General features: G+C 42.2%; 1 protein-coding gene across 3 annotated transcripts in view; it reads right to left on the bottom strand.

The window, feature by feature from the left end:
- LOC133967485 (ephrin type-A receptor 6-like) overlaps nucleotides 1-24,616 on the bottom strand; it is a 105,702-nt gene that overhangs the window by 15,918 nt on the left and 65,168 nt on the right. For 2 of the 3 annotated variants that reach the window (XM_062402960.1, XM_062402959.1), the window contains exons 4-6: nucleotides 11,201-11,325; nucleotides 10,080-10,242; nucleotides 7,547-7,655 (exon numbers count right to left, since the gene is read on the bottom strand). In XM_062402960.1, the coding sequence (XP_062258944.1) occupies nucleotides 7,547-7,655; nucleotides 10,080-10,242; nucleotides 11,201-11,325 (397 nt within the window). The remainder of the gene's footprint in view (nucleotides 1-7,546; nucleotides 7,656-10,079; nucleotides 10,243-11,200; nucleotides 11,326-24,616) is intronic. The other variant, XM_062402961.1, reaches the window with a different exon arrangement.

Genomic DNA, 24,616 nt, shown 5'->3' with positions numbered 1-24,616 from the left:
AAATTAATCAAATAAATACCAACATTTTGCATGATCACATATTAGTTATGGTTAGAGGGAGAGTGTATTTATATTTCAAATAGTTTAGCTGGAATTGCCCATTAAGTCAAACATCTGGCCTAATGTTCAGATAATGTCCTTCTGTCATTCAGACGTGGTTCACCATTACCTCCGTGTTTAGCAGTGGCTCATTTTACACCATAAACTCTGTATAAAGATGGACGACACGTCTCCACTTCCTCCAACTGTCCAAGAATCAAGTCACATTAGCCTGGATACGAACACTGACATCATGTGCTGATGGTCAATCAATGGCGAGACGGTCTCAGCTGTCAACCATGACCTGTTACGCTCTCTTTATAGCATAAAATGTAATTAAAACCAAACTGAAACACTTTAACAAACCTCAGTGTGATATTTGACGTCAATTTAACTGTTTAGCTTGGTCCGTGTCCCATCCACTAACTTGGAGGTGGCAGTGTTTATTATCTTGCTTTATGGGCGATCAAGATGCTCTGGCTTCACGTTTGGGGAGCTGTCATGTCGTCCATCTTTTTATATGAATTAAACACAGAGTGGAAGTTTAAAAAAAAAGAATCCTGCAACGCTCACCGAGTAATTTGTCGCCTGGTGCCCGAGGGGGCGGAGGTGTCGCTGCAAGAGAGGAGCCCTGAGACGGAGAATAATGAAGAAGAAAAACAGGTGCTAGGAGTTCTGGTACACAGGAGGAATCACTGGTGAATTCAAAAAAGTATCTTTTCGTATTTAATGATCCCGTTTATGACGGATAACTCCCACATCACCCAATATTAAATCATTTATTAGATCGAGTGGAGGATATCCTGCTGCTGTTAAAAGTGACAAAACTTCAGGTTGTGAGTTTTGTATTGAGTTCGTAAACACGCCTTTTTTTGTTTCCTCAACAACTTAAAAGCAGCTCATTTACTTTAGCAATGACAATCAAGTGAGAAATTATTGCTCTTCAAATAACCATGGTTTTATTAGCCAAACATCACAGTGTTTAATTCCCTCCGCCGAGAAGAGTTAGTATGTTGGTTTGTCTGTTAGTTAGCAGGGTTACACAAAAACTACTCAACAGATCACCATGAAACTTGGTGGAAGGATGTGGTGTGGTTCCGGATCAGAGGGAAGATTCAGGGATTTCTTTTCAATTTCTTTCACGTTGTGAGAAACAAAATTTCCCTTTTTTTGTTGATTCCTCAGAGAATAATTTGTGATGAAAAAAATCTGGCATATTTTGTTGATCGATATTCAAGAGTGTATGCAACTTGCTCCGAACCTGCATCAAATGGTCAGAAGGGGACTGTTGGGCCTCGGTGGAGGTCTGAACTCAACTGGGTGCCACTGTCGTTCAGAATAAAGCTGCGCTCGATGTGAAATGTTGGCTGCTGCCCTGACAGCCGGCCGTCCTGACGTTTATGGGCGGGCAAAGCTTCCGTTTACTCCAACAGGAGATGACACGTTAAACCTCCGACACATCTACATAATAAAGAGCATGTCTGAGAAAGTGAGGAGTGGCAGCGAGTAGAAGAGCAGAGCCCAGAGGCTTGACCCAAACCCCCAACTTGCCAGAGCAGAGACAGAAACAGAGATCTCCGGTAGTCACACTGTCACTTCAGAGGAAAATCCTCTCTTCACTGTCAATGCTCCAGACATGCACGTCTCTCCTACCCCACCTCCCCCACCCCCCCACAGCCCTGGGCCCTCACGCCACTGTGGACTGGATGCTAGATACTGTCACCCTCCTGGAGAGCTGAGGAGCTGAGGAACGGAGGTCTCCAACTGTACTTCCCACAGGACAAGACAGTATGGAGAGACATGTATCTAGTTTGGATCCGGGTTAGCATATCATATCTTAACTTTTTGTAAATATGGATTTAAAGTTGTAATCATTATACCATTTTATCAATCAATCAGTTGTTATTTGTATATACCTTTAATATAAGTGAGTGCAGTTCAAAGTGCTTCATAATTGACTGATGAGTGAAGAATAAGATAAAACTAATTAAATGCAGACAATAAACCATGGAATAGATTTTAAAAGGTAAAATATTAATAAATATTATTTTTTTTAAAAGGCAAAAGAATTGGATACAAATAAAATGGAACAATAATAGTAACAGACAGGGAAAGGATAAATCATAGCTGCAATAAAATGATTAGAGTGAAGAGTGAAGTGAAGGCAAACTTTTGTTTCGTGCATCACTCTGCATTTCCCCCCAACTCCCAATATCCTTTACACATCAACAGGCTACAGGAGAAACATTAATATTCTGTGAATGTATCTTAATTAGGGTTAGGGTGAGACTTAGACTATAGGCCCCACTGAACTGAGGTGTGTTGAACAAATGGCATTACATTACAATTATAACGACAAAGTACATTTTCTTGGTCCTTTCAATGATGCATTCTTCACATAAAATATCTGAATAACCAATAGGACCAACTGTCTGAATCATAAAGCAGATAAACAAAAACACAAGTTAACAAAATCCCACATTTTCTATCTGACAATTTTGAATGAACAGCATCGGTCCTGTTATGAACCTATGATAGTACATCACTAGTGGTAGAGTACAAGGGTTAACTTCCAGTATAAATACACTAGTTTCTATTTTGGCTTTTGTATATTATGAACTGTATCACTGAGTCTAAATGCCTGTTGTCCACCATTTTCTAGCAAAAAAAACAACAAAAAACACTTCTGCTAAACCCACAGCGAACCTCAAGTTCTCCTGGGAATTACACTCACAGACTACTTTGACAGGAACACCATACTAATACTGGGAATAGTCTCACTCTGCTCTCAGAACACATCTGCGCTATGGAGCCCCCCGATCCACCACGTCCCAAAGGTGTTCTATTACCCGGTGACTGGGGAGGACACGGACGTATGCTCAACTCATTGTCATGTTCCTGAAACCAGTGGGAGACGACTTCAGCTGTGTGACACGGAGCAGCGTCCTGCTGTTAGAAGACGGGTAAAGTGTGGCCGTAAGCCGTCACTGCCGGGCTGGACTGTTGACACTTGGCAGGTTGGGGCCATGGATTCAAGGTGATCTTGATATTTGCCCGCCTCTCAGTCCGTCCAATTGGAAAGTGTCAAATGATAGTTGATGCTTTTCTGTGCATTCCTACAAGTGTTGTAACCGATCTACAGCCGGGTAGGCACTGTGCGGGTTTAGAAATATTATTGTTAAACTCTAATTTACACTGTACAAGCTGATGGAAAGCCAAAGCTTATGATTTATATATAATCACACGTCAAGCCAATAGGAGCATTAAGCTGAAGATTCAATATGTTGGCAACTTGTCGTTTGTGTTTTTAGATATAACTTTATATTTTATTGTAACTTTCAAAGTTTCAAAATGTAACTGAACATCTGCTTTATAACTTAATAATGTGTGTGACTCTCCTATATCATACTTGTGGTGAGCTCCTCAGAACAACATTGACCCACTCTCACTGTATGAATGGGCTCGAGCACACATCACTCATCACACAGCCACAGAGCAACATTATCATTCACCTGGGGAACTTGCTGCCGCTCTTCTTCTGTGGATCTGTGATCGTCTCAGTGTTGTCTGTCTTTCATAAAACCCCAGACTGACTCATGATGTTGAGATCAGTGCTCAATGGGGGCCTCGCCATCTGCTGTAGCTGTTCTTTATGACTCTGGGTGTGCGTGATGGACACACGACTCTAAAGAGCCTAAAACTGCTGAGTCAGGATGTGTGAGTTCACCAGCAGCAGCACCTTTTACATTACACACTAAGAACTGATAGAAAGTATTGTGTGTCTAAATGACGAGATGATACAGGCTGCCATCGGATAAGTTGGGACAGGGAAGTGTGTCTGTAAACGTCTTCTTTGCATGGTTGTGTGTTGGTGGCTGTGATCAACATGTGAGCCTCCATCGTTTTTGAAGAATGAACACCACCCAGGTTGCCAGATTAAAGCAGGTGTCAGAGGGCTACGAGCCGCAGGTTGCCAGATCGGGCCTCGGCTAAAGGCAAAGTCTGCGGGATCCCCCGGACGCTGACAGACAGAGCAGATAACATGGCGAGCGACACTGGCAGGAGAGGACGAGACGGGGGGATTTAGAAAGCTACTGTTGACCTCCGCTGATGGGGTCAAGCTGTTCATTAAAGAAATGGTGGCATGGGCCTTTATCAGCCTTCTCCAGTCCCATCCTCTGATCCCCTTTATCCGCCGATCCTTCTGTCTCGCTGGCTTTCATGTCAAAAAGGGGCTGCGCACACACACACACACACACACACACACACGTACACACACAAACACACACTCACACACACATGCATGCACGCACACACACACAGGCAGTTATCACACACAGAGACCTTGGCTTCTTCCGCTGCTCTCAGGGCTTTTGAGCATTGTTTCAGCGCATGTTCACACACACACACACAGACACACACACAGACACATACACACACACACACACACACACACACACACACACACACACACACGCACTTCAGTAAAACAACCTTGCCCACAGTGCTAATCAAAGCATCAGTGTAATTCAAACCACTCCTCTCTCGCCCTTACATCCTTCACAGTCACCTCACCGCGTCACACTGCAGAGGGTTCAGATGAAAGACGGGATTTAAGCAAATATGCAGTGATAAAAAATGATAAAAAAAGAAAAGACCCGAAATGTTCGACAGGCAATCCAAGGATAAACAGCACATACACAAACACACACACACACACACTAACACACACACACACACACTCCAAAACCCTTCAACCATAGGTCGCATCCGTGCAATTGTGACAACTTTGCTCTCCTCGAAATTCCCCCGCTCTTTCAAAAATAGCAGAGGCGGATGCAAACAGATGTAAATTTAGAAAAAAAGCTTTCAGGGCAGCCAGGTGCTAAAGCTCCTCGTATGCCAGGTCCTCTTATGTTGCACCACCTTACATCTGTGAGAGCACTGCGACGAGGACTTCTGATCTTTTTTCTCTTTTTTTCAGGCAACTCAAGTACTTTTGCAGCTTTTTCAAAGTGAAGGACATCGAGAGTCCCTCCTACACGGGGCAGGGGGATTGCAGATATGACAGGTGGTGATAAAGTAAAAAAACACTTCAATTCCTGCTTTGGCTGCTCTTAACTGGATCTGTTTGTTTTTTTTAAAAGGGGCCTAAACGGCTTGATGCAGCTCTTATTCTATCTTATAAATACATTAGGAGCAGAGACCGCCTACACATCCTGAGGTTGAGTCATAACAATAAGAAATATACTCTAAATCCCTTAGAGCAGCCTTTAACAATCACACCAGCGATATGGCCTTCAGTGGGAAGTGGTGCACCTCGTCTGATGCAACACTGACCTCATACCTGCCAAGTTCAACGTTCATGTGTGGAAGTTCTATGGAAACAAGCACAGTGGATTTCTCCGATGAGCTTTAAGCTTCAGTTTACAAAGGATGCCAGATGCTGCCTGCAGGTAAACTGAGGTTCAGGTTTATAAAAAGCATATTTGTGTTCATTAAATCAGTGCATTATGCAACCAGCACCTTATGTGACATCATGATTTCATACTGATTTGATGATTCAAAGCTGAATTTGAGTGGTTGTAGCTGCGATAGGAAACCAAAGGGAAAACAAGTGAAAGAAAGAACAAACTGCTTTTTATTACCAAGTAGTTAATCATGTTTTATTTTTACATTTATTTTTATTTTATGTACTTTTTAATCTTTATTGTGAAGCACCATGTGCCGCAATTCATGTGTGAAAGGTGCTATACAAATAAAGTTTATATTATTATTACTATAAACACAGCAGGAGATGAGAGTGTCAATGGAGTTGACACAATATCTCAGGATGAAAATGCCGAGCGCCGTACAGACAGAGATATCATGAGACATCGTGGCGATACGAACCAATGCCACAGTTTGCCGTGCCACCCCCCCCACCTGAATCCTCTGGAGGATTTGTTTCTGTTCTGAAAACATCTGAGCACAGAACCTGCCGCTGGATAAAGTCTCCGTAAAAAGTCCAGACCGAATTCTCTGGAGTTCCTCAAGAGGACGTGTCTGAAAACGACTATGTTTTTGTTGGTATCCCGAGTCTACAGGCATCTGATGTTGTGCGAGTGCCCCGGGGAAAATAATGAACAGCAACAGTCAGCCGAGGAATTAGAGTCTTAGGTGCATGCCACTGTGCTCTTGTAAAATACGAGCCCACGTGTCCTCTGTGGAAACAGCTCATTGTGGCCAATTGTTTCTTAATTCATTAAGTTAATCTTGTGACTATTTATTGTTTTGTTTTTTTAAATTCACAATCTTCTGAGTGTGAATTTTATGTCTTTAATGTCTCATGGAAATTCTTAATAGCTTTGTGTTTTTCTGGTGCTCGCCTTGCTGATAACCATGTCCATGTTTGGGGGGGGGGGGGATGAATGAGTCGACAAAACGCAGACACACAGGAGACCTGTGCTTGCATCATTCATGAAATCGATAGATAACATTGATTTAATCCGTGACCTTTCCTCAACCTCGTTTGTATTATTGTAACCATGACAACCAAGACAATCCAAGACCTTAAGTAGTCATTTGAACCCGAACCACCATCACCACCTGATGACCAACCAGGGAGTCGTTGAGCCTAAAACTAACCACACCAACTAAAACCATACACACCATTGAATGTGAAATTATAGTATGATAGTTGGAGAGTGTGGCCGATACAAACAGACACTTTTCACTGGATAGACGTTTTCTATTGGTTCAGCACAGGTGTAGAGGGGCCAGATCATTTGCTGCAAATGGAACAAGCGAAGGAGAACTTATCCGCTTGTGACGTTAAAATTGAGTTTCACAAGAAAGTGAAATGCTCGTCATCTGTACAGCTTAAATCTCTATTTACAGTTGGAGTTGGTCTTGTTCACACTAAACAGGAATTGCAGTTACATCTCGGGGGCATTTAGACTTTTTTAGACTGTTTGACGCAAAGCACTGGTATGAATAATGAAACTAACCACCGGGACAGAGGCAGTGCTGATATCAGGGACATTGTCATTCTGGCTGATTCTCTGGTTGAAGGTGGCTGAGCTCAGACTGAAATGAAGGCCGGCTAAGCCTGCAAGAGCTCTACACCTCCCCTCTGTTCTTCCCTATAATCTGAAACATGCACACACTGCAAGATCTGAAAATAACAACACATCTCACACACTACAGGATTTTGTTAAGACGTTCAGGACTATCAGTTTGTGAGGGTTGAGACTTTATCTGCAAACTCTTCACATTATGATCTGGGCTGAACCTCGCCACAGACCAAGGTCCCACACAGGATATGAAGTTCCACACTCCTCCAGTCTGAGCCCGACTTAAGGTTAACACAACTCCTCAAACTGCTACGGCCTAAAAAATTCATCTGCCACAACATGGGCAACGAAACTAAGAGAGTGAGTGAAATAGACATCAATCAAAACTGGACTATCAGGAGGTTCACAGGTCAAACTCATACCAAGCCATGCAGTTGAATACTTGGTCTTACCTTCCAGTGATGAGGAGGAAGAGGGTGAGGATGACGAGGAGGGTGAATCCCCCCACCGCTGCTGTGACGATGACCAACACCTGGCCTTGATCCGAGGCGATGTCTGATGCTGAATGGAGGCGGAGACGCAGGGTGGCGTGAAAAGGGAGAAGAGTAAAAATTACATTAAGTGGGAGAACTTGAACGTCAGGAGCACGTACGGATAATAAAAGCAGTGAGGGAAGAAAAGAGGGAAATGACAGGGAACCCGAGAAGAAAGGGAACATTTTGAATTCAACATCTAGAATATTACAGCATACAGACCATATACGCTCTCTTGATGGAAAGATGTTTTTGATCCGCTCTTTGTCATGCTAAGAACCCCCCCGTCAGCTTCATGCCAGAGCGACTCGTACGCCTGCTTCTGTTTAATTAATATTATTCATTCATGAAATTACGATTTAGTCCATGATCATTTGGTTAAATTGGTCCCATTTGATATTCATGATTTTCCCTTTTTTCTGTGTCTCGTCACAAGGCTAACGAATCCCAGATAATTGAAAGATGATTGCCATTACCAAATGTATTTCTATAATACTGTGCGCTTAATGAATATGAATTGAGGATTAGGGCGCGTGGTCGCCCGGCCCAATGAGTGAGGCCTGCGTGCTTTTATACTGCACGGAACGTGGGTGTGTGTGTGTGTGGTAAGTCAGGAGCATATGTGCACGGGTGGTGTTAAAAGTGTGTGTGTGTGTGTATGTGTGTGTGTGTGTGTGTGTCTGTGTGTGTGTATGTGTGTGTGTTGGTAGATAAAGGTAATTACAGATCCCTCAGCAGGAGGGTGAGTGAAAGTGGCGGTGACCAGATTACACAAGACATTTCTCCCAGCCATCAAGTTCACACACTCACACAGATCACTAATGAAGCAGATGTGTTGGATTGAAGCTGTTGTAATGTGGTGAGCACGTCTCTCTGTGTGTGTGTGTGTGTGTGTGTGTGTGTGTGGGGACAGAGATAGCACGGTGACAGCGGACAGGATGAAGAATGCAAAGTGAGGGATGAGGAAGTGACAGACTGAAGGATGGATGGAACGCGTGAGACTGACTGACTGACTGACTGACAGGTGGCCGGACAGACTGACGGATGGGGGGGGCGAGCGACAGGGGCCAAATCAGCTTTCTCTCTCAGATAAAAGCGCCGGGCCGGTACAAAGGCTTGGCCGAGCACTGTCTGATCCGCGGATAAAGCAAAGCTCTGCAGCTTTGGAAGGGAGAGAGCCACTGTGAAGCCAAAAAATCTCCCCTCAACAATACCTGACCCGACATAAAAAGGGCAGCTGGACCTTTGTATTTTATGACTGCACTTGCAATAAAGCTACTACTCACAAACACAGTAAAAAAACATGGAGGTTGTATAGTCCCACTCGCCTTTTGATTAATTTCATTTCGATTGTCACTGCTACTGTTATGTTTTCCCTTGAGGGGTTTGGGGTTTGTTTATGGAAGCCTTATGAAATTCACTGTACAGATTCATCCTGGCCAAAGATGAGCTCTTTCAGTTAAAATGAACATGTTTTGACCATAAGCAGGTTGTTAATTATGATTTGAGGATTTTCCAGTATAGGTTTACATGCTATAATAATGGAAATATCCATTATTTGTCTCATACTGTACATTGCTGCCATTTCAGGCCCCAATGGAGAGGGACTCCAATTGATGAAGACACAAGCTATGACACTCAAACAAAAGGAAAAAGAAGCCCAACAAGAGTAGTATCGGAACATTTAGTGATTGTACACTTTAAGCAGATTTAGGCTGATTACCAGTCAAATATTAAGTCCTTGGTGAGAAAGCTTTGTGCTGCTTTACCGTCACATACTGTATAAATTCAGTCTAAGTGAAATGCTGGAGTAGTCCACGGTAAAAGTCTGCCAGGTCCCAGATTCACTTATTATACAGTAAACACAGGTTAAAGCCACGTGCTTCTCTGCAGTGTAAAAACAACACATGGTGTAAAATGTAAAATCATATGGGCTGGAAAAGAATCAGCAATAATGTACAGTATGTTGTACGGGTGAAGACTAATGGGCTTCCCACCTCCACATCTCCTGTACATGTTGTAGTGCAGTTGAGTACCACACTATTCACTTTAAATTGAAAGTAGAGAGGTGTGATGTGTTAGCATTTGTGATTTTAAGGCCGCTCTATGCTCATTTCCCTTCGTAGACACATTTTCCAGTCGCTATAGTCTGAATCCTATTTGTGCTTGCTGCTGTATGGGGCTTCATATTCAGTTAGTTATTTGCTGTTGTGCCTGCCTCAGATACAAACTGCCCTGGTGCTGCTCCGGGCGATCTAAACTTCATCTGACCCTGAGCTGCTTCTTGCAGCGATGGCATCTTCCTCCTGTGACTTACTATCTAAAAAGATGAGGAAAGACACGTGCAAAACAGTAAAGGTGCACGTTAATATCGTGTTCACCTCTGAAAACATGACATCGGCAGAAGTACAAACACAGGGACACAAAGGCTGGAGGTAACACTGGTACTCACAGTCTCCTGTGGATTCATATTCGTATTTAGGTGAGTAGGAGCTGTATCCAGCCGGCGTGCGGGTGCGTACGCTGAACACGTACCAAGTCGCTGGTTTCAAACCTGAGATGATCACACTGGGAGCCTTGGTTCGCGTAGACGAGTAGCTCAGCTGCTCGTGTTCCTGTGGGGGGAGCGAGGAACATGAGCCATTATAATTCAGAAGAGGTGTTGACCAGAAGTAACCTGCTCAGGGACAAACCACATTTAACTATGTGACAGGTGCAACGGCATCTTTCCCCCCATATGCACTGTCATTTCACCACGGCAGCTTCTGATGGCACAAATGACAATTAGGTGTGTCATCCAGCCACAATGTACGAGAGAGCCTAAGATTTTACTTTATCATTTTAGTGAGCCTTTTTTTATATTCTGCAAAAGATGTTTTATTGAGCAACAGTTGACTGAAGTTGTCGTGCATAGAGAACAGTGTCTGCAGAGAGAGTGTAAACATCACTTGTCTAAAAACATTATTATTATCTGTGATGGGAAGCCAATTTAAAGTGCTTTATAATTATGAAGCGGTCACTATGGTCTGTGTTAGTACATGGGGACTCTGGGAAGTGGTCGGCTAATATTGAAGATCAGCTGCAAATCCACAATTTATTAAACTCCAAACAATAATACCACATTTGGGTTTCTGATCAGTGCTGACACCGTGTATTTATCTACTAATAAAGCTGTCAATAAAAAATGAAGAACTGTCATATTATTAATTGGAGACCTCTGCAGCACTGTCCTTAATTTGGCAGTAGCAACATCTCCATTGTTACTGAGGTCAAAAGCACAAGCTTACTTAATTACTAACTTTACTTTATTTTGAAAAAGGACCCAGTAGAAAGTTGCAGGACTATTTATTCTCGGATATGATGAATGAAGCACCATTAAGTGATATACTGCACATTTATATCTGTTTTATGAGCTAAATAATATGATTCTTCCGTATTTCAATACATTTATGTTGGTATATCATCACATTCATTAACAAATATGTTTAAAAAATAGGCTTAAAATATAATTTCAGTTTGATTTTGGTCAGTATGGGTCTACACCTGTGTACTGTCCGCAGGGGGTCACTGTACCTTTTCATAATATTTGATCTCGTAGTCCAGGATGGGAAGGGCCGTCTGTTCCGGTTGCTGCCAGGAGAGAGCGATGCTGTTCGGAGAGGCCCAGTCCTTCTTCAGTGCCCCGAACACAGTGGGACCTGGTTTGAAAACACAACATGCAGAGGTCAGCTTCAGGGTCTGGAGTCAACCTACGTGAATCAATTGTTCCAGCCATCTTTAGTGAGTGGTATAATAAAATGGCTTATTGATTCTTATTGACACTAGATGGACGAGAAGCAATTTTCCAACAGACCTTAATTGAAGATGTAACTGTATGAACACATTGGGCCACTGCGGGTTCTCCTAGGGAATTCAGTTCATTGCAAACTGCATCCTCACCACTAGATGCATCTAAATCCCACACAGTGGATGTTTAAGTCTATAAACGAAAAACAATGAATACAAATGTGTTTGATACTTGATTGATTTGCTCAATAGATGCTCAAACATGGCAGGCGTGTTTCTGACGACCCTGGAAGATTCAGTGACTATGAAACAAGTATAACAAAGATGACTGAGGGTTAAGGAGTTAGAGATCGTTTCTCTTGAGATCTGTACTGGTCCCATTGTAAATTAATAACGCAAAAACTGCTGTTTAACCCGAGCGGCTGGTTTGACAGTTGAGTCTCGGCCTTGTTGATTTGGGGAGAACCAGCTGACCCAGAGTATGTGGACTGAATACAACTTTATACAACCAATATAGACAGAGTGTGAGTCAGTACACACACACACACACACACACACACACCTACCCACCATGTCAGCAATAATTATCCCACACCCATGCTCACACTCAATCACAGTGAAAAGCATTCACACAGCCCCCCCCCCATAGGACCCTCTAGTTTTAATTGAAAAGAAGTTGAGGGAGCTATCTTTTCTTGGACTGAGTTGCATTAGATTTGCTTTGTGAATTTCTGCCGGGTAAATAATTGCACCGGGTTCTCAGGAGATGTCAGCACATGAAACTGCCATGAGAGTCATTATTATATATTATATCATCTAATGTTACAGAGCTGACTCATTATGTGGCTGTAAAATGTAGGCCTGCTTTTCCCATGTGCATTCGGTTTGACACAATGGCACTGACTAGTTTATTCCTCGGTATACAGAAGCCCGGGGAAGCTGTTTTCAGTTCTCACTTCGGCTGAGGCTGAGTATTATAGCGCCAGAGGCTTTCTGAGCAGGGGGAAGATGAGGGATAAGATATGGGGGCTCAGGGTTTGTGGGTTAGGGGGAGTCGGGGTAGGGGTCAGCTGTTGGATGAGATGAAAGTGCAGGCTGCATGGGGTTTGAGCTTATTAGTCTGGTGCTGAGAGACCTGCTGCTACTAATCTAATAGAAGGAGCTGAAAGTGAACATCTCCGGTCCCTTCATCCCACTGGTGTGTGTTTGTTGTCCTCACCACCACCACCACCACCACCACCACCACCACCACCTGTCTGTTTTCTGACCATTCAATCGGTCTGTTGTCAGCTTTACCTGTTTGTGTCCTCATGCACATTGTAAAGTTTTCACGTTTCCTAAATGTTCTAAGCACAACTCCAAATTCGCTACTTACGTATCAATATATTATAGAGCAGGAAATCCTATTGGTATTAAAGCTTGGTTGAAGAGCGGGGACGGAGAGAAAAAAGAAAAAGATACGCACTTTTACAGGTTGAGTCTTCATTCTGTTTAGGACAATTGTTCTCAAACTACCTGTCACTTGAACTATAAAGAGGGAACACAGTTGAGTATGTGAGAAAAATGAATTGGGTAGTTGTTTCAAAAAGGATATTAAGAGAATAGAGAATGTTTTATTGAGACCATCATTGCATCTGAATCATATTTAAAGTTTTGTAGTTTTTCAAGAACCAATGAGATTTGTTCAAGATTTTGGATCCTGAGAAAGTGGAACTATAGCAAGCATGAGCTCTCCTTCCTCTGATTTATTTTTTCTCAAAATATTATGACCTTCTGGCCCTCATTTCATATTGACTAGATTCTGATTATATTATGACTTAATTCTTGCTATATTATGACATTATTCACATTGTTTTCATCTTCCTTAAGGCCTAAATACGACATTGTACCTTTTGGATCATATTGTATTGTGTTGTCTGGGGTAAACTGGGCAGCATTTAATATACAATCACCTTTACATTATAAAATGTATTTCAATGCTTGGCTTCTCCTTAATAACCGACACCTTAATAGCCATTTAAAATTTGGTAGATTGACTGAAATGTTAACGAAAAACCAGAACAACGTAATATCATGCGTGAGTGAAAACATAAGCATACTCATCAAGCTCAAAGGGCATTGGTGTGTGTGTGTGTGTGTGTGTGTGTGTGTGCATACGTTGAGGTTTATGTGAGTGCATGTATGTATTATTATAAAAATAGAGTATGAAGTAGCTGTAGCAGAAAACACAGCCTCGGTTTTTCAGAAAAACCTATTTTACTACTTATTAAGTGTTATTCATATAAATATATATATATAAATATATATATATATATATAACCTCATATGACCATATTACTCAAGACTGTGCTCGTGTCCTCTGCTCCTTCTGTCCTCAGTGAAAGAGAAAATTCCTCTCAGGGGCATTTTATCTGATTTGCCTCTAATGAAGCACTCTGTCAGAGCTCGGAGGTTCCTCCTGCGCTGCTTGTGGCAGCTTGGTTCAACAGCGGTGGTAGAGACCGCAGGTGACTCTGTGGCTAGAGTCATGCCGCGAAGGAATTGAGCAAAGACACAGCAAGATGGTTGGCATCTGAAGTTTATCATATTGGCCCCTAATAGAGAGCAATAAACACAGGCTGAATACTATATCCCTCTGAGTCACGGATTCAAATCAGCCTCCAACCGCTCATGAGAGAAACAGACACGGAAAGACAAGACGAGGAAAAAGACACATTTAGTTTCCAGAGCAATCGTACAAATGCCACAATTATTCTAATGGTGCCATCAAATATAACAACATACATTTTATTCTCTTAACTGAGAGACAATGAAAAGAAGGTCACTAGATCATCCATCAATCAACCTATCCATTATCTCTAGCGCTTATCCTTTGAGGGTCGCAGGGGGAGCTGGTGCCGATCTCGGCTGACATTGGATGAGACGTGGGCTGGAAATATCTGCTCCCTCTCGCTTTCACACCTATGGTCCCCCACACAACCGTGATTCGATCCTTCTTGCTGTGAGTCGACAGTGCTAATCGCCACAGCGTCATGGTTCCCATCAGATCATATCCGATAATTGCAATTTACAATCAAATTAATTGGACTTCTAGCTGGTTTCATTACTCTGATTGTGAATGTAACCCCATGCCATCTAGATGCAAGGTAAGTAGAGCCCACTAATAGTTTATTAATCCTTAAAATCACAAAAGACTCGTGACGAAAAAGCACGGTTTGTCTTTTTGAAAGAACGATCTGGTTTGTAACAATAATATAACTCAAAGTCCAAACACACCAGACAATATGGTGAATCATGTCTCCTTCTGTGTGCAGCGTGGGCACATGTTGTTCATTTTTTTCCCACGGCAGGAGTACGAAACCCAACAGTGTCTCGGGGCACAGACAAGATACTTTTGAGGACCAAGGTACACAGGCCGCCATCTTTAATGATTCCGCATGTGTGTTTTTAGAGCTGCAGCATGAAATCTGCCAGAGGAACCGACTCTGTTTCTCCGAGATGCAAGAGCATTGGAAAGCCATTAGAAACACCAGTCAATTACAATGCCCGATGGATGGATTTTCCAGTCAAGCGTGGTTAAGCTCAACATAAACTAATGGGGAGTCTTTAAATGAGCTTGACCTGCATATGATTTTAATTAGCTTTCCTGCCCTAAAGGCTTCCATTAACTGTTTAAAAAAGTCAATAGAGCCAGTATTGATGCTGTGTGAGGGCTTAAACGATGTCCTAACACTCCGCTGATTCACTGCTGATAGAGAGATAGAGCCAGGGAGAAACACACACACATATAGGTGCTCTTGTTTACAACAGTCATACTGATACGTCTGTCTCTTTACTAGGTGTGTGCTTTTGTTTGTCTTGAAGCCATTGGAAATTGGTCCTTGAGCATTTAGTCGCAGACGCGCACATCAGCTACAAAAACATTGAATCCTTGCCTGTATTCACTGGCTGACATTGTCAAGTATGTGGCGTGCTTCAAAGGCACTTCAAAGTTGCTTCAGGGAAGCAAGAGGAAATGAAAGAATGGATTGAAATTGTCTCCAGTGTTACCCCACTGGGACTTTGAGTAATCCGGTGGAGCAATGTCACATTTATAGGATCAATAATGTCTGTGTGTGTGAACAAGTGAGTGCATGTGGTTTTGTGTGAGTTGCTTCTACGACCCGCGACGCAGATCTGAGGTGACATAGGGTCTGCAAGGGGGACTATCATCATTAACCTTTAATAATGCTGGAGCTCCTTCCCATTACACTGCGAGACGTCTTCTCGGCATTAACACCACAGAGGTCAAGTGAGCTCATGGGTCAAGTGTGATTAAAGAGAGTGGGTGTGGAACCTGACTCAAATAACTGACTGGTCTGCACAAATCAATCAATTAAATATAACTGAAATTAATTAGCACTGACCTCAGTTATCCACCTGCTGCACCCTCCTCGCCATCCTCCCCAACTTTAAGATGTGGGGGGGATGGGGATGGGGGCAGCAGGTAATCCCACTCAGGTCACCAGTCTATCTCAGAACTCTGGTAAAGACACCGAGCTTCAATGTGACTCATCAAATCATGCGGCCACTTGATGTAGTAGTGGCTCTTATTTCTAAAAGGGTTTTAACAATGAGCAAAACCAGGACCATCAGGAACCTCTAACTGACAGCGGACCTGCGTATGATGAGGGTTAACTCAGCTCGCCTTGGAGCCACTCAGATGAGACAGCTGTCACCAGCCTCTCACTGTCACAGCAGAGACTCCCGTCTGCTGTGTCGTTTGAAACACGTCACGGATAAACCTGAGAATTACAGCGAGCCTTACATCCAACGATCTACTGGGAGAAGGTTTCAGTTAAACCCTCGTCTGTCTGGACCTCTGCACACTCCCTCTCTTTACGGGTCAGTGAAGTGTCAAAGTGTCGTCGGGCAAGATACTGAATCCCAAATGCCCCTTTCGACAGTGTGTGATTGCTTTGTGAAAGGGAAAGTGCTGCATAAAGATGCACTGTATGACTGTGTGTGAGAGAGAGTGAATGGCAAAACTCTATTATCATTAGTCATCAAGACTAGCCAAGGCTGCTGCACACAAGAGGATGATCGGGCTGATTTGAGACCAGATTTGCCCCTTCCGGCAATCGCAGGGGTGTCAGTCTGGAGGTCAGTCGCTGCAGATTATCTGCCCAATTAATCCTGAAGTGTGAGGGGTTTACAAAATAATCCTAATGCTACCGATTAAGACAGAAGCCTCCAAGATCTCGAGTTCGATTATAAGATAAAAATTCGGATTAAATCTGTCACTGTGTCTGCTGTGGTCTCCCACACTTTTAAAATAGGTGAAGAGTTAAAAATCCTGTTCACCAGGCCTAAGAAGGTTCACAGCTGAAACTGGCTCACGATTGGCTGAGTATGTGTATGGGCGGGACAATACTAGTGCGAGTCCATTCCCGTATTGCAACTGCAGAGACTCTGACTACAAATTGGCAAGGTAGTGATCATACCCAGTATAATTTGGCTTCAAGAAGTCAAGTCATCATTGCCATCTCCATCGTGATGGCGCTGCTTTTCTATAGTTTTGACCAACACATATAGACTCTGAATTAAAAGAGATCTGAATGGTGCATCCATAGGGGCTTGACCCTCTTTCTTCCAGTTCCTTCACTACAATCTTCATATAAAGTGCTACAATTTGCCGGCGAAATTGTCCACACAATCTCTCTCCCAGCTGTGGCGATGTGAGTTTCTTTTTCGAGAAGCACATATTGTCGCTGCCAGCAGTCTCACAAAGGAAAAATGGATGTGACCCCTGTGACACTAAATAGCCGTCAACTGGGATCTAAACTGGGACGGTTCCTTGCTCTCCCTTGGTACACCTGCAATCCTCCCCTCCTGTGGTGACTGTCTTTACCGTGACATCGGAGAAAAGCTCCTTAGACTCCCTTGCCCCATCCAGATGGTGGCTGCAACAGCTACAGGGACAATTTATCATGTGTATCTGCTGAGTACAGGGAGTTAACAGGTAATTAAAATCATCGGTCATGGAACAAAAGCAAGGGAATGGGGGAGGCAGTGAGAAGAAGAAAAAAGGGAGGAGATCTTCCTGAAGCTTCGCAGCTATTTCAGTGACTTTTAGTTGCGGTGGTACACAGGAGACTGAGGAAATAGAAGTCGTGAATGTAACGAGAGAAGAGAGACAAATCAAAGAAACCCAGGGAGACAAAGTTTGACTTTGGATGGTCATTGACTTGCAAACAGCTTGTAACGTTTAAACCTTTGTCTGCTTATTGATAATCCGCTCTAAGGCAGTGGAAGACTGATTAAAAGAAAGATGAACACAAAGTGAAAAGAAGAAGCACTGTCTACTGTCACACGTCAAAGGTTGTGTGCTAAGGAGCTTGTCTGACACTCTTAGGTCCCATCTTTAATAGGGCCCCAGCTCTGCGCTGATCCCTCTTGTTCCCACTTAATGGGGATGTGGAGAGGCAATGACGTGTGGGAAAGGCCAGGGAAACCGGCCCCTGTGCTGGCCCACCACAATCAATACTCATTTGGCCGTCACCTCTCTTTCCCCAAAAGTAATTAATGAGAAGAACGGAAATATCTAGCTGCTGACAGCTGATTTCCCTGTCGGTCCCTGTCCTTAACACCCTGTCCACTTCTCATGCTAATACTTAAAAGCTTCATTATGGCTGAAACCAAGCATTCATAATGGAAAGTGACTAAGATACGGACAGACGCAAACGTCGATGCGGAAAATATTTTCACATGTTTCATGTTAAATCCATAAAGGAAGAGGTTCAGAGTAGTTGGATGAAGATGCAGATGATAATACCAGCAGTTAAACAATTCATTTTAATAGGAAAAATCCTTCACTTTGTGTAATTGTGTGACTTGGGCACCCCTTTTCAAACCTATCATATCAAATTGATTCTACTTAAACATTTCCTTCAGATTTCTGATAAAAGTAATGGTGATGACAGTGGCCGTAATGGTTTTGAGTTCCAACAGAAACATTTACCACTATATATTATTAAACTCTTCCGGGAAACTAATTAGTGGTTAAAAGTAAAATATTTTGAGTTATAAATATAGTTTAAACTGAATATCTGGAGAGAATAAAACCATTTCTATGGCTTCACTATCTCCTCTTGCCTCCTCTCCTCCGTCATGCATAGGCAGAGGAATGGAGCGCCTCTACGGTGGAGGTACAGTATAAATAGCAGTCGACCCCCCTATAGCACCCAGTACAGACTTACTGCAGCAGAGCACAAAGCAGACAGAGTGGGAAGACGCTTACTCCTATGGAGCTCAGCCTTGCTGTCAAAGTCAACCATCCTGGGGGTAAAAATAGCCCAACCAACAGGTACAATGCTGTGTGAATGGAGACTTCAATGAAGAATAGGGAGGACAGCATGCACTGTAAAAGCACTTGTAATGCACATGGTCACAGTAAATGTTGGAGTTTAACACAGTTCATGTGTGGGCCAATGAGTCACAACTTCAACAAATGTGTAAAAGGTCACAGATCCAGCAACTTTTGCTAAGCAACAGCCACAAGTGGAAAATGATTGTGTTGGGCTCAAAGTCCAAGAGGTTTTTATGTAGATAGAACAAAGCCCATCAATTGTTGGACGAGACTGTGACTGCGTATTTGCCGCTGATTGAATTGAAATGTGGCCAAACATTCTGTATCCTTCATGGCCTCCTGAAACAAGTTCTTTTGATTTTTATTCAGATACAAACATTGGTTCTTAAGAGGTTCACGCCTTTTTGATCGATCTGGTTTTGGGCATTACACTTTAACTTAATGTGCCTGATTCTGATAATTCTGTTTCAGCTGTTGATTTTGTAGCTGGAAGAAGACAAGGTGCATAATGTTGCTTCAAGAGAAGGAAAATAGTTAAAATAATCAACAAACTGGGTGGAAACAAAGCATTACGAAGTTAAAACCACTCCTATGACACCTAAGGGAATTTCTAACTAACGATGAAGTACTGACCGTCATGAACATGGTGTCTCTCACAAAAAAGACAGAGGAAGCTTGACAAAAGAAAAACAGGTCAGTATATTTGATGTCTCACTCTGAATACATTTGAATACAATGTCCAAATCGAGTACAAACTGTAATACCTTAAGCTGAGTGTGTCTTCAGTGGTTGTTAAAATGTATAAAGGCCTACAGGGATCTAAGTTAGAACCGCTGTCATTATGAAAGGTTTGATGGATTGAGGCTAATGCAATGTCATTTGAATGAACTGAAGTGACAAAGGGTACTGGCAACTGATTTATCTAACTTTCAGAGGACAATGGCGCCGCATTCTTGGGAGGAAATTCTCCCTGAAGATTGAAGAGAGGATTGAGGTGGGAGTTGAGAGAGAAAACTTCACAGAACATCCATCAGGATTGCAGAACAATGAATCCAATCACTCCGTATTAATGAGCCATCGCTTAAAATAGTTCCCGTTGTGAGGTGAAGTCGGGGGAAATGATCTTTGCAGGGGGGGGGGGGGGGGGGGGGAATCTTCATGATAAAAGTCTGGGCATAAATCATTTTGTGCAGTAGTAATACAGCAGCTAATCTTTTTTCCTTCAAACCTCCCTGCTCAGAACAGTGCTGAATAGCAGTCCTGGGAAATAGCTATTCTTAATGCTGGTCGGTGAATAGGTGAGTTACCATGCGTCTGGAGAACTCAGAGGTGCTGGCTGTGGATATTTATGGCCACAGACAACACTGTACATGTGGGCGGCTCAGTCATGGCCTTCAAATATTCAGAAAGGCTATTTCCAATTATCAGCGTCCGGCTATAGTCTGCATGCTGAATTTATTAGCACGATGATTTAAACTTGTTGTTTAACGGAGCCGTAAAGGCAACGTTTTTTACATTTATTTATCTCTTTTGATGTATGAAATATTAACACATACATCAACTTTAACTGTACTTTTTGTTCAGTGCCAATTATCTCCGCTAACACCTATGCTGTCTATGCTAACCAGAGAGTATATAAAGGTGGACGACAGTTCCTCTCCACCTCCTCCTTCTATCCAGAAATGCTCATCCTGATACAGCCATCTTGTGGATTTGTAGCCAGAGTTCGCAATCTGGGGATAGAACTGCCATAGTGAGGTCCTGACAACACACAAGTTTGACCAATCTCTTGTCATTTTCATCTTTTAAACTTATTTAAAACTTGAACAAACATCGGCATAATAAGAACTATTAAAAAGAAAAATGTATTGCACTTACACTTTAGCCTGTGTTATTTGGTCCATGTCCCATTCACTAACATGGAGGAGACAGGATAAAGACTTTTTGGCATCACTTCTGAGGAACGGTCATGTCGTCCATATTCTTACACAGTTTAATACACTAAACCATGCTAAATGTACACCTGCTAAACATCAACATGCTAGCAGTCCTTCAGTATCTTTAACACATGACAAGCAGTGCATTCAGGAAAAGTAAACAGAAAATAGATCAATGTGGTTACTCCCAATAAATAGAAGAGTTTTATTAATGACTATTGCTGCTGTTGTCAGGACATGAGAGACGACAAGAAAAAACATCTGAGGTCAATAACATGAAGGTTAAAACTGATCTCATATTAATCCTTAAGTTTGTATTAACTGCGTGACTTTGTCCCCAGCCCACAGATCTGATGTTATCCATATTAAGTAGGTGATTATATGTATGTATATGCTCTAACTTCAATACAAGTAAACATATACAAGGACAACATACTGTAGGTACAGATTTCCCTGCTGGGCCCAGCTGTGCTATAATACCCCCTCTCACCCCATCAACCGTTCTTGCCCTCATTTTCCTTCACACTCCCAAAACACGCGTAACGCTTTTACCTAAATGCAAATGCAGATATGTCAAAGATCAAACATTAAGTATTTATGGTGCAACTAAAATGCGACAACCACCTCCTATAGTCAACTTTAGACTCCACATCTGTTGTTTTTCTCAGTTCAAGACTGAATTAGTCTGAGCTTTTATATTTGTGTGTGTGTGTATGTGTATGTGTATGTGTTTGTGTGTGTGTGTCTGTGTGTGTGTGTGTGTGTGTGTGTGTGTGTGTGTGTGTGTGTGTGTGTGTGTGTGTGTGTGGTAGCATCAGGTCATGGACATAGATAAAAGAGGATGCTGAAAGGCAGAAAATGGGTAGGGGGCAACAGATGCCCCAGGTCAAATGAAGCCCCAAGGGAAGCCAGCAAAACAAACATGCCAACAGACACAGTAATCAAACATCTGCTCGCTCACGCGGTTACTAAAAAGGTGGAAGAACTTCAGTCACCCATGCAAAAGACTATATATTTAGACTGAGAACAATTGAAATCAAATCATATAAACCAATAAATTAAAAATCTTTAATTAGGGCCCGAGCACTGACAGGCAGGGTTAGGGTCATGAAAATGAAAATGGCATTTTGAGGGCTTTAACAAGCTCAAATTCTTAATTTAAAGAAAATTAGAAAGGGGTGAACATTTACGTATTCTATAAGAATTTTCAATGGGCGTGGCAAAATGCCCCCCCCCCGGAACGTGTTCACATTGACCGATCTTCACAAAAATACACATGTGTATCATGACCAGGCAAACAAAAAAGTCTGTAGTTGGAATTTGAAAAACGCAACATGAAGCCTGCAACTTAGTATTAAGTGGCCATTTTTATACATATTCCACATTTTTACTATGAGGTTCTTGTACCAGGGCTTACATCAGATCAGCTTCAAATTGAGATGTGTGTCATCACAACAAGACGGAGATACAACTAAATCAAAGATCGATTTTTCGTCACAGCGTGTGAACGTGGCGTGGCGTCACCCACCATGGTATGTGGAAAATGGAAATGTATCTTTAACTGACTTTTGACTCCTTCAGTGGTATTTGCTGTTATATGAAGTGTTAAACATCCACAAATCTTGGTCCATTAACTTCTTCTCTGTCGTGAGAACGAGAGCTTCACTGGGAGCGCCCTACTTCAAAATAAATGAAGGATAGATGCTGGAAGACAAGATGATTTCACACTGAAATATTATGGTGAAGGATACACAATAACACGTTGCTATTAGTACAAATTAGAGACATTCTTTTGGAGTTTGTGGGGTTTTGATTACCATCCACACAAATTCCACAGTGAGTGAAGTAAGAACACTTCAAGTGATTTCATAATCCTACTCAGTTTTATATTTGTTACAGCTCCATATTTTCTTAATGTTGCACATTTCCCACTTGATAACAGAATATAATTTAACCCCTTGTGAACTGAAAGGTGCATGACACAAAGTTGAATACTCAACATTTCCAGACCTTGTATGTACAAAGTAAACCTAACACATGCTTAAAAATGGATCCTCCATAAATATATAGTAAATTTGAAAGTCTCCCTCCACATCAGGGCACTATTCTCACTATTGTTAAATATCCACCAGAATCATGTTTTGCCTCAACGTGCCTGCAGGAGCAACTGTGATCACAAATCCTTGATGTGGGAATAGAGCCGGTCGTTTTTTCACACGAGATGAAAAGCATGGTTAAAACTTTGGCATGATCCTGATGGATTGTTGGGGATTTCGACATTTAGTGAAACAGTAGAGACAGAAGCTGTAAAAGGGAACACAAAGGGCCACATGTCCACATTTGAATTCAACAAGGGAAGAGCAGTGAGTTGGCTGTGAATCTGAGAGAATGCATCAACATCTCTTGTTGCCGCACTGTAATAAAAGCTTTGTAGTCGTTTGCCAGCAGATTTTAATGTTACCAAACAGACAGGTTATAGCTGTTATATAGGAGAACGAGAAGGAATGCGACAGTGATATAAACAGCCCCCTCGTTTTGTTTGCATTCAGAAGGTTACCTCTCTCACCGCAGGCAAAACTGATTAATTAAATTACTGCATGTAAAGGCATTGTTGTGGGTCAGCATTATTGCTCCCTGCTACAGAGGAGTATGTAATCCCATGACATTGCAACTAAAGGCTTTAATACTGCTCCAGTAAATTAAACATGCATTGCTAAAACTCTATGTCTGAGTAAATGAACTAATCTTGTGTTTAGATTCAAACAGCTATGTTATTCTAATTTGTAGTTAGAACACAGGAGCTGCTCCACCCTGGGCACTGCAAAGCCACAAGGTAGAATCACAACATATATATCAACATATAATGTTGCTTGGGCTCAGGATGATTATTATAATAATAATAGTGATGCTAAATGTTATTGTGACTCATCCTTGTCTCAGTAAATATGAAACAATAACATCGTAAAATAAACACATTAGGTGACATATTGATTCCTTTACAGACACAAATTTGAGCCGGAGAGCCACACAGTTTTTAACCTCTGCTGAAAATACTGCTGACTGTGGATGAGGACGGAGCCAGAGTGAAATATCCCAAACAATTCATCATGGAGGACATCAATGTCTCCATTAAACCCACTGTGACCAGTCTGTTAAACTTGCATATCATTCATTTCCCTCTCCCTGGCACAGATCCATGCTGGTGGAGGCAGTGATGTGCATGATTATCTGAGTTATAGTTTAAAATCTGAGTGGTTAAAATATGTCAACAGAGAAGAGAATGAGCCACTAACAGTGCAGAGGCTCTAGCGTCGGGTGATTGGATGAATATCTCATCAGTGATTGGCTGAGTTTACTTTTCCTGGATAAACTGTCTGAAGAATTATTTCAACTGTATAAACAAATCTACAAACTGGCATTTATCATATATTATCACAAATCCTTCTTCACAGCTGTGCATTAGTTATTTGATTCAGCCCCTGCTGACTCTGCTCACTCCCCTCTCTCTCTCACTTGTGTCATCGTACATGTGTAAACTCAGACTGAGTGAGAACAATATGATTTTGATATCCAACACAAATGGTGGCTGTGTTTATTTGCACCAGAGCAGTGAAGTGAGATCCGATCACAAGTCTGTCACAGCTCTTCTAATAATTAGCTGGTAGCGGCATGCTGCAATTTGGTGGTTGTTTGGCTGATGGTCGGAGATTGGACATTTTTTTTTGCATATGGCCCTAACAGGTTCAAAGTGACTCAGTGTCATGTTACACAAAAAAGGAAATATAAAATTCAGGAATACTCAATGGGTCGATTAGGAAACATTTAGAAACTCAGTAATAGATGACTGCAACTGATAGAAGTATGTTTTCGCATGTTGAAAACCCTGACACATGATGTTTTGTTGAGACATTTCCACTG

This window comes from Platichthys flesus, chromosome 13 (assembly GCF_949316205.1).
Source record: "Platichthys flesus chromosome 13, fPlaFle2.1, whole genome shotgun sequence".
Taxonomy (NCBI): Eukaryota; Metazoa; Chordata; class Actinopteri; order Pleuronectiformes; family Pleuronectidae; genus Platichthys; species Platichthys flesus.
Note: the sequence above shows the minus strand (reverse complement) of the source record. Positions and strands in the feature narration are given on the sequence as shown.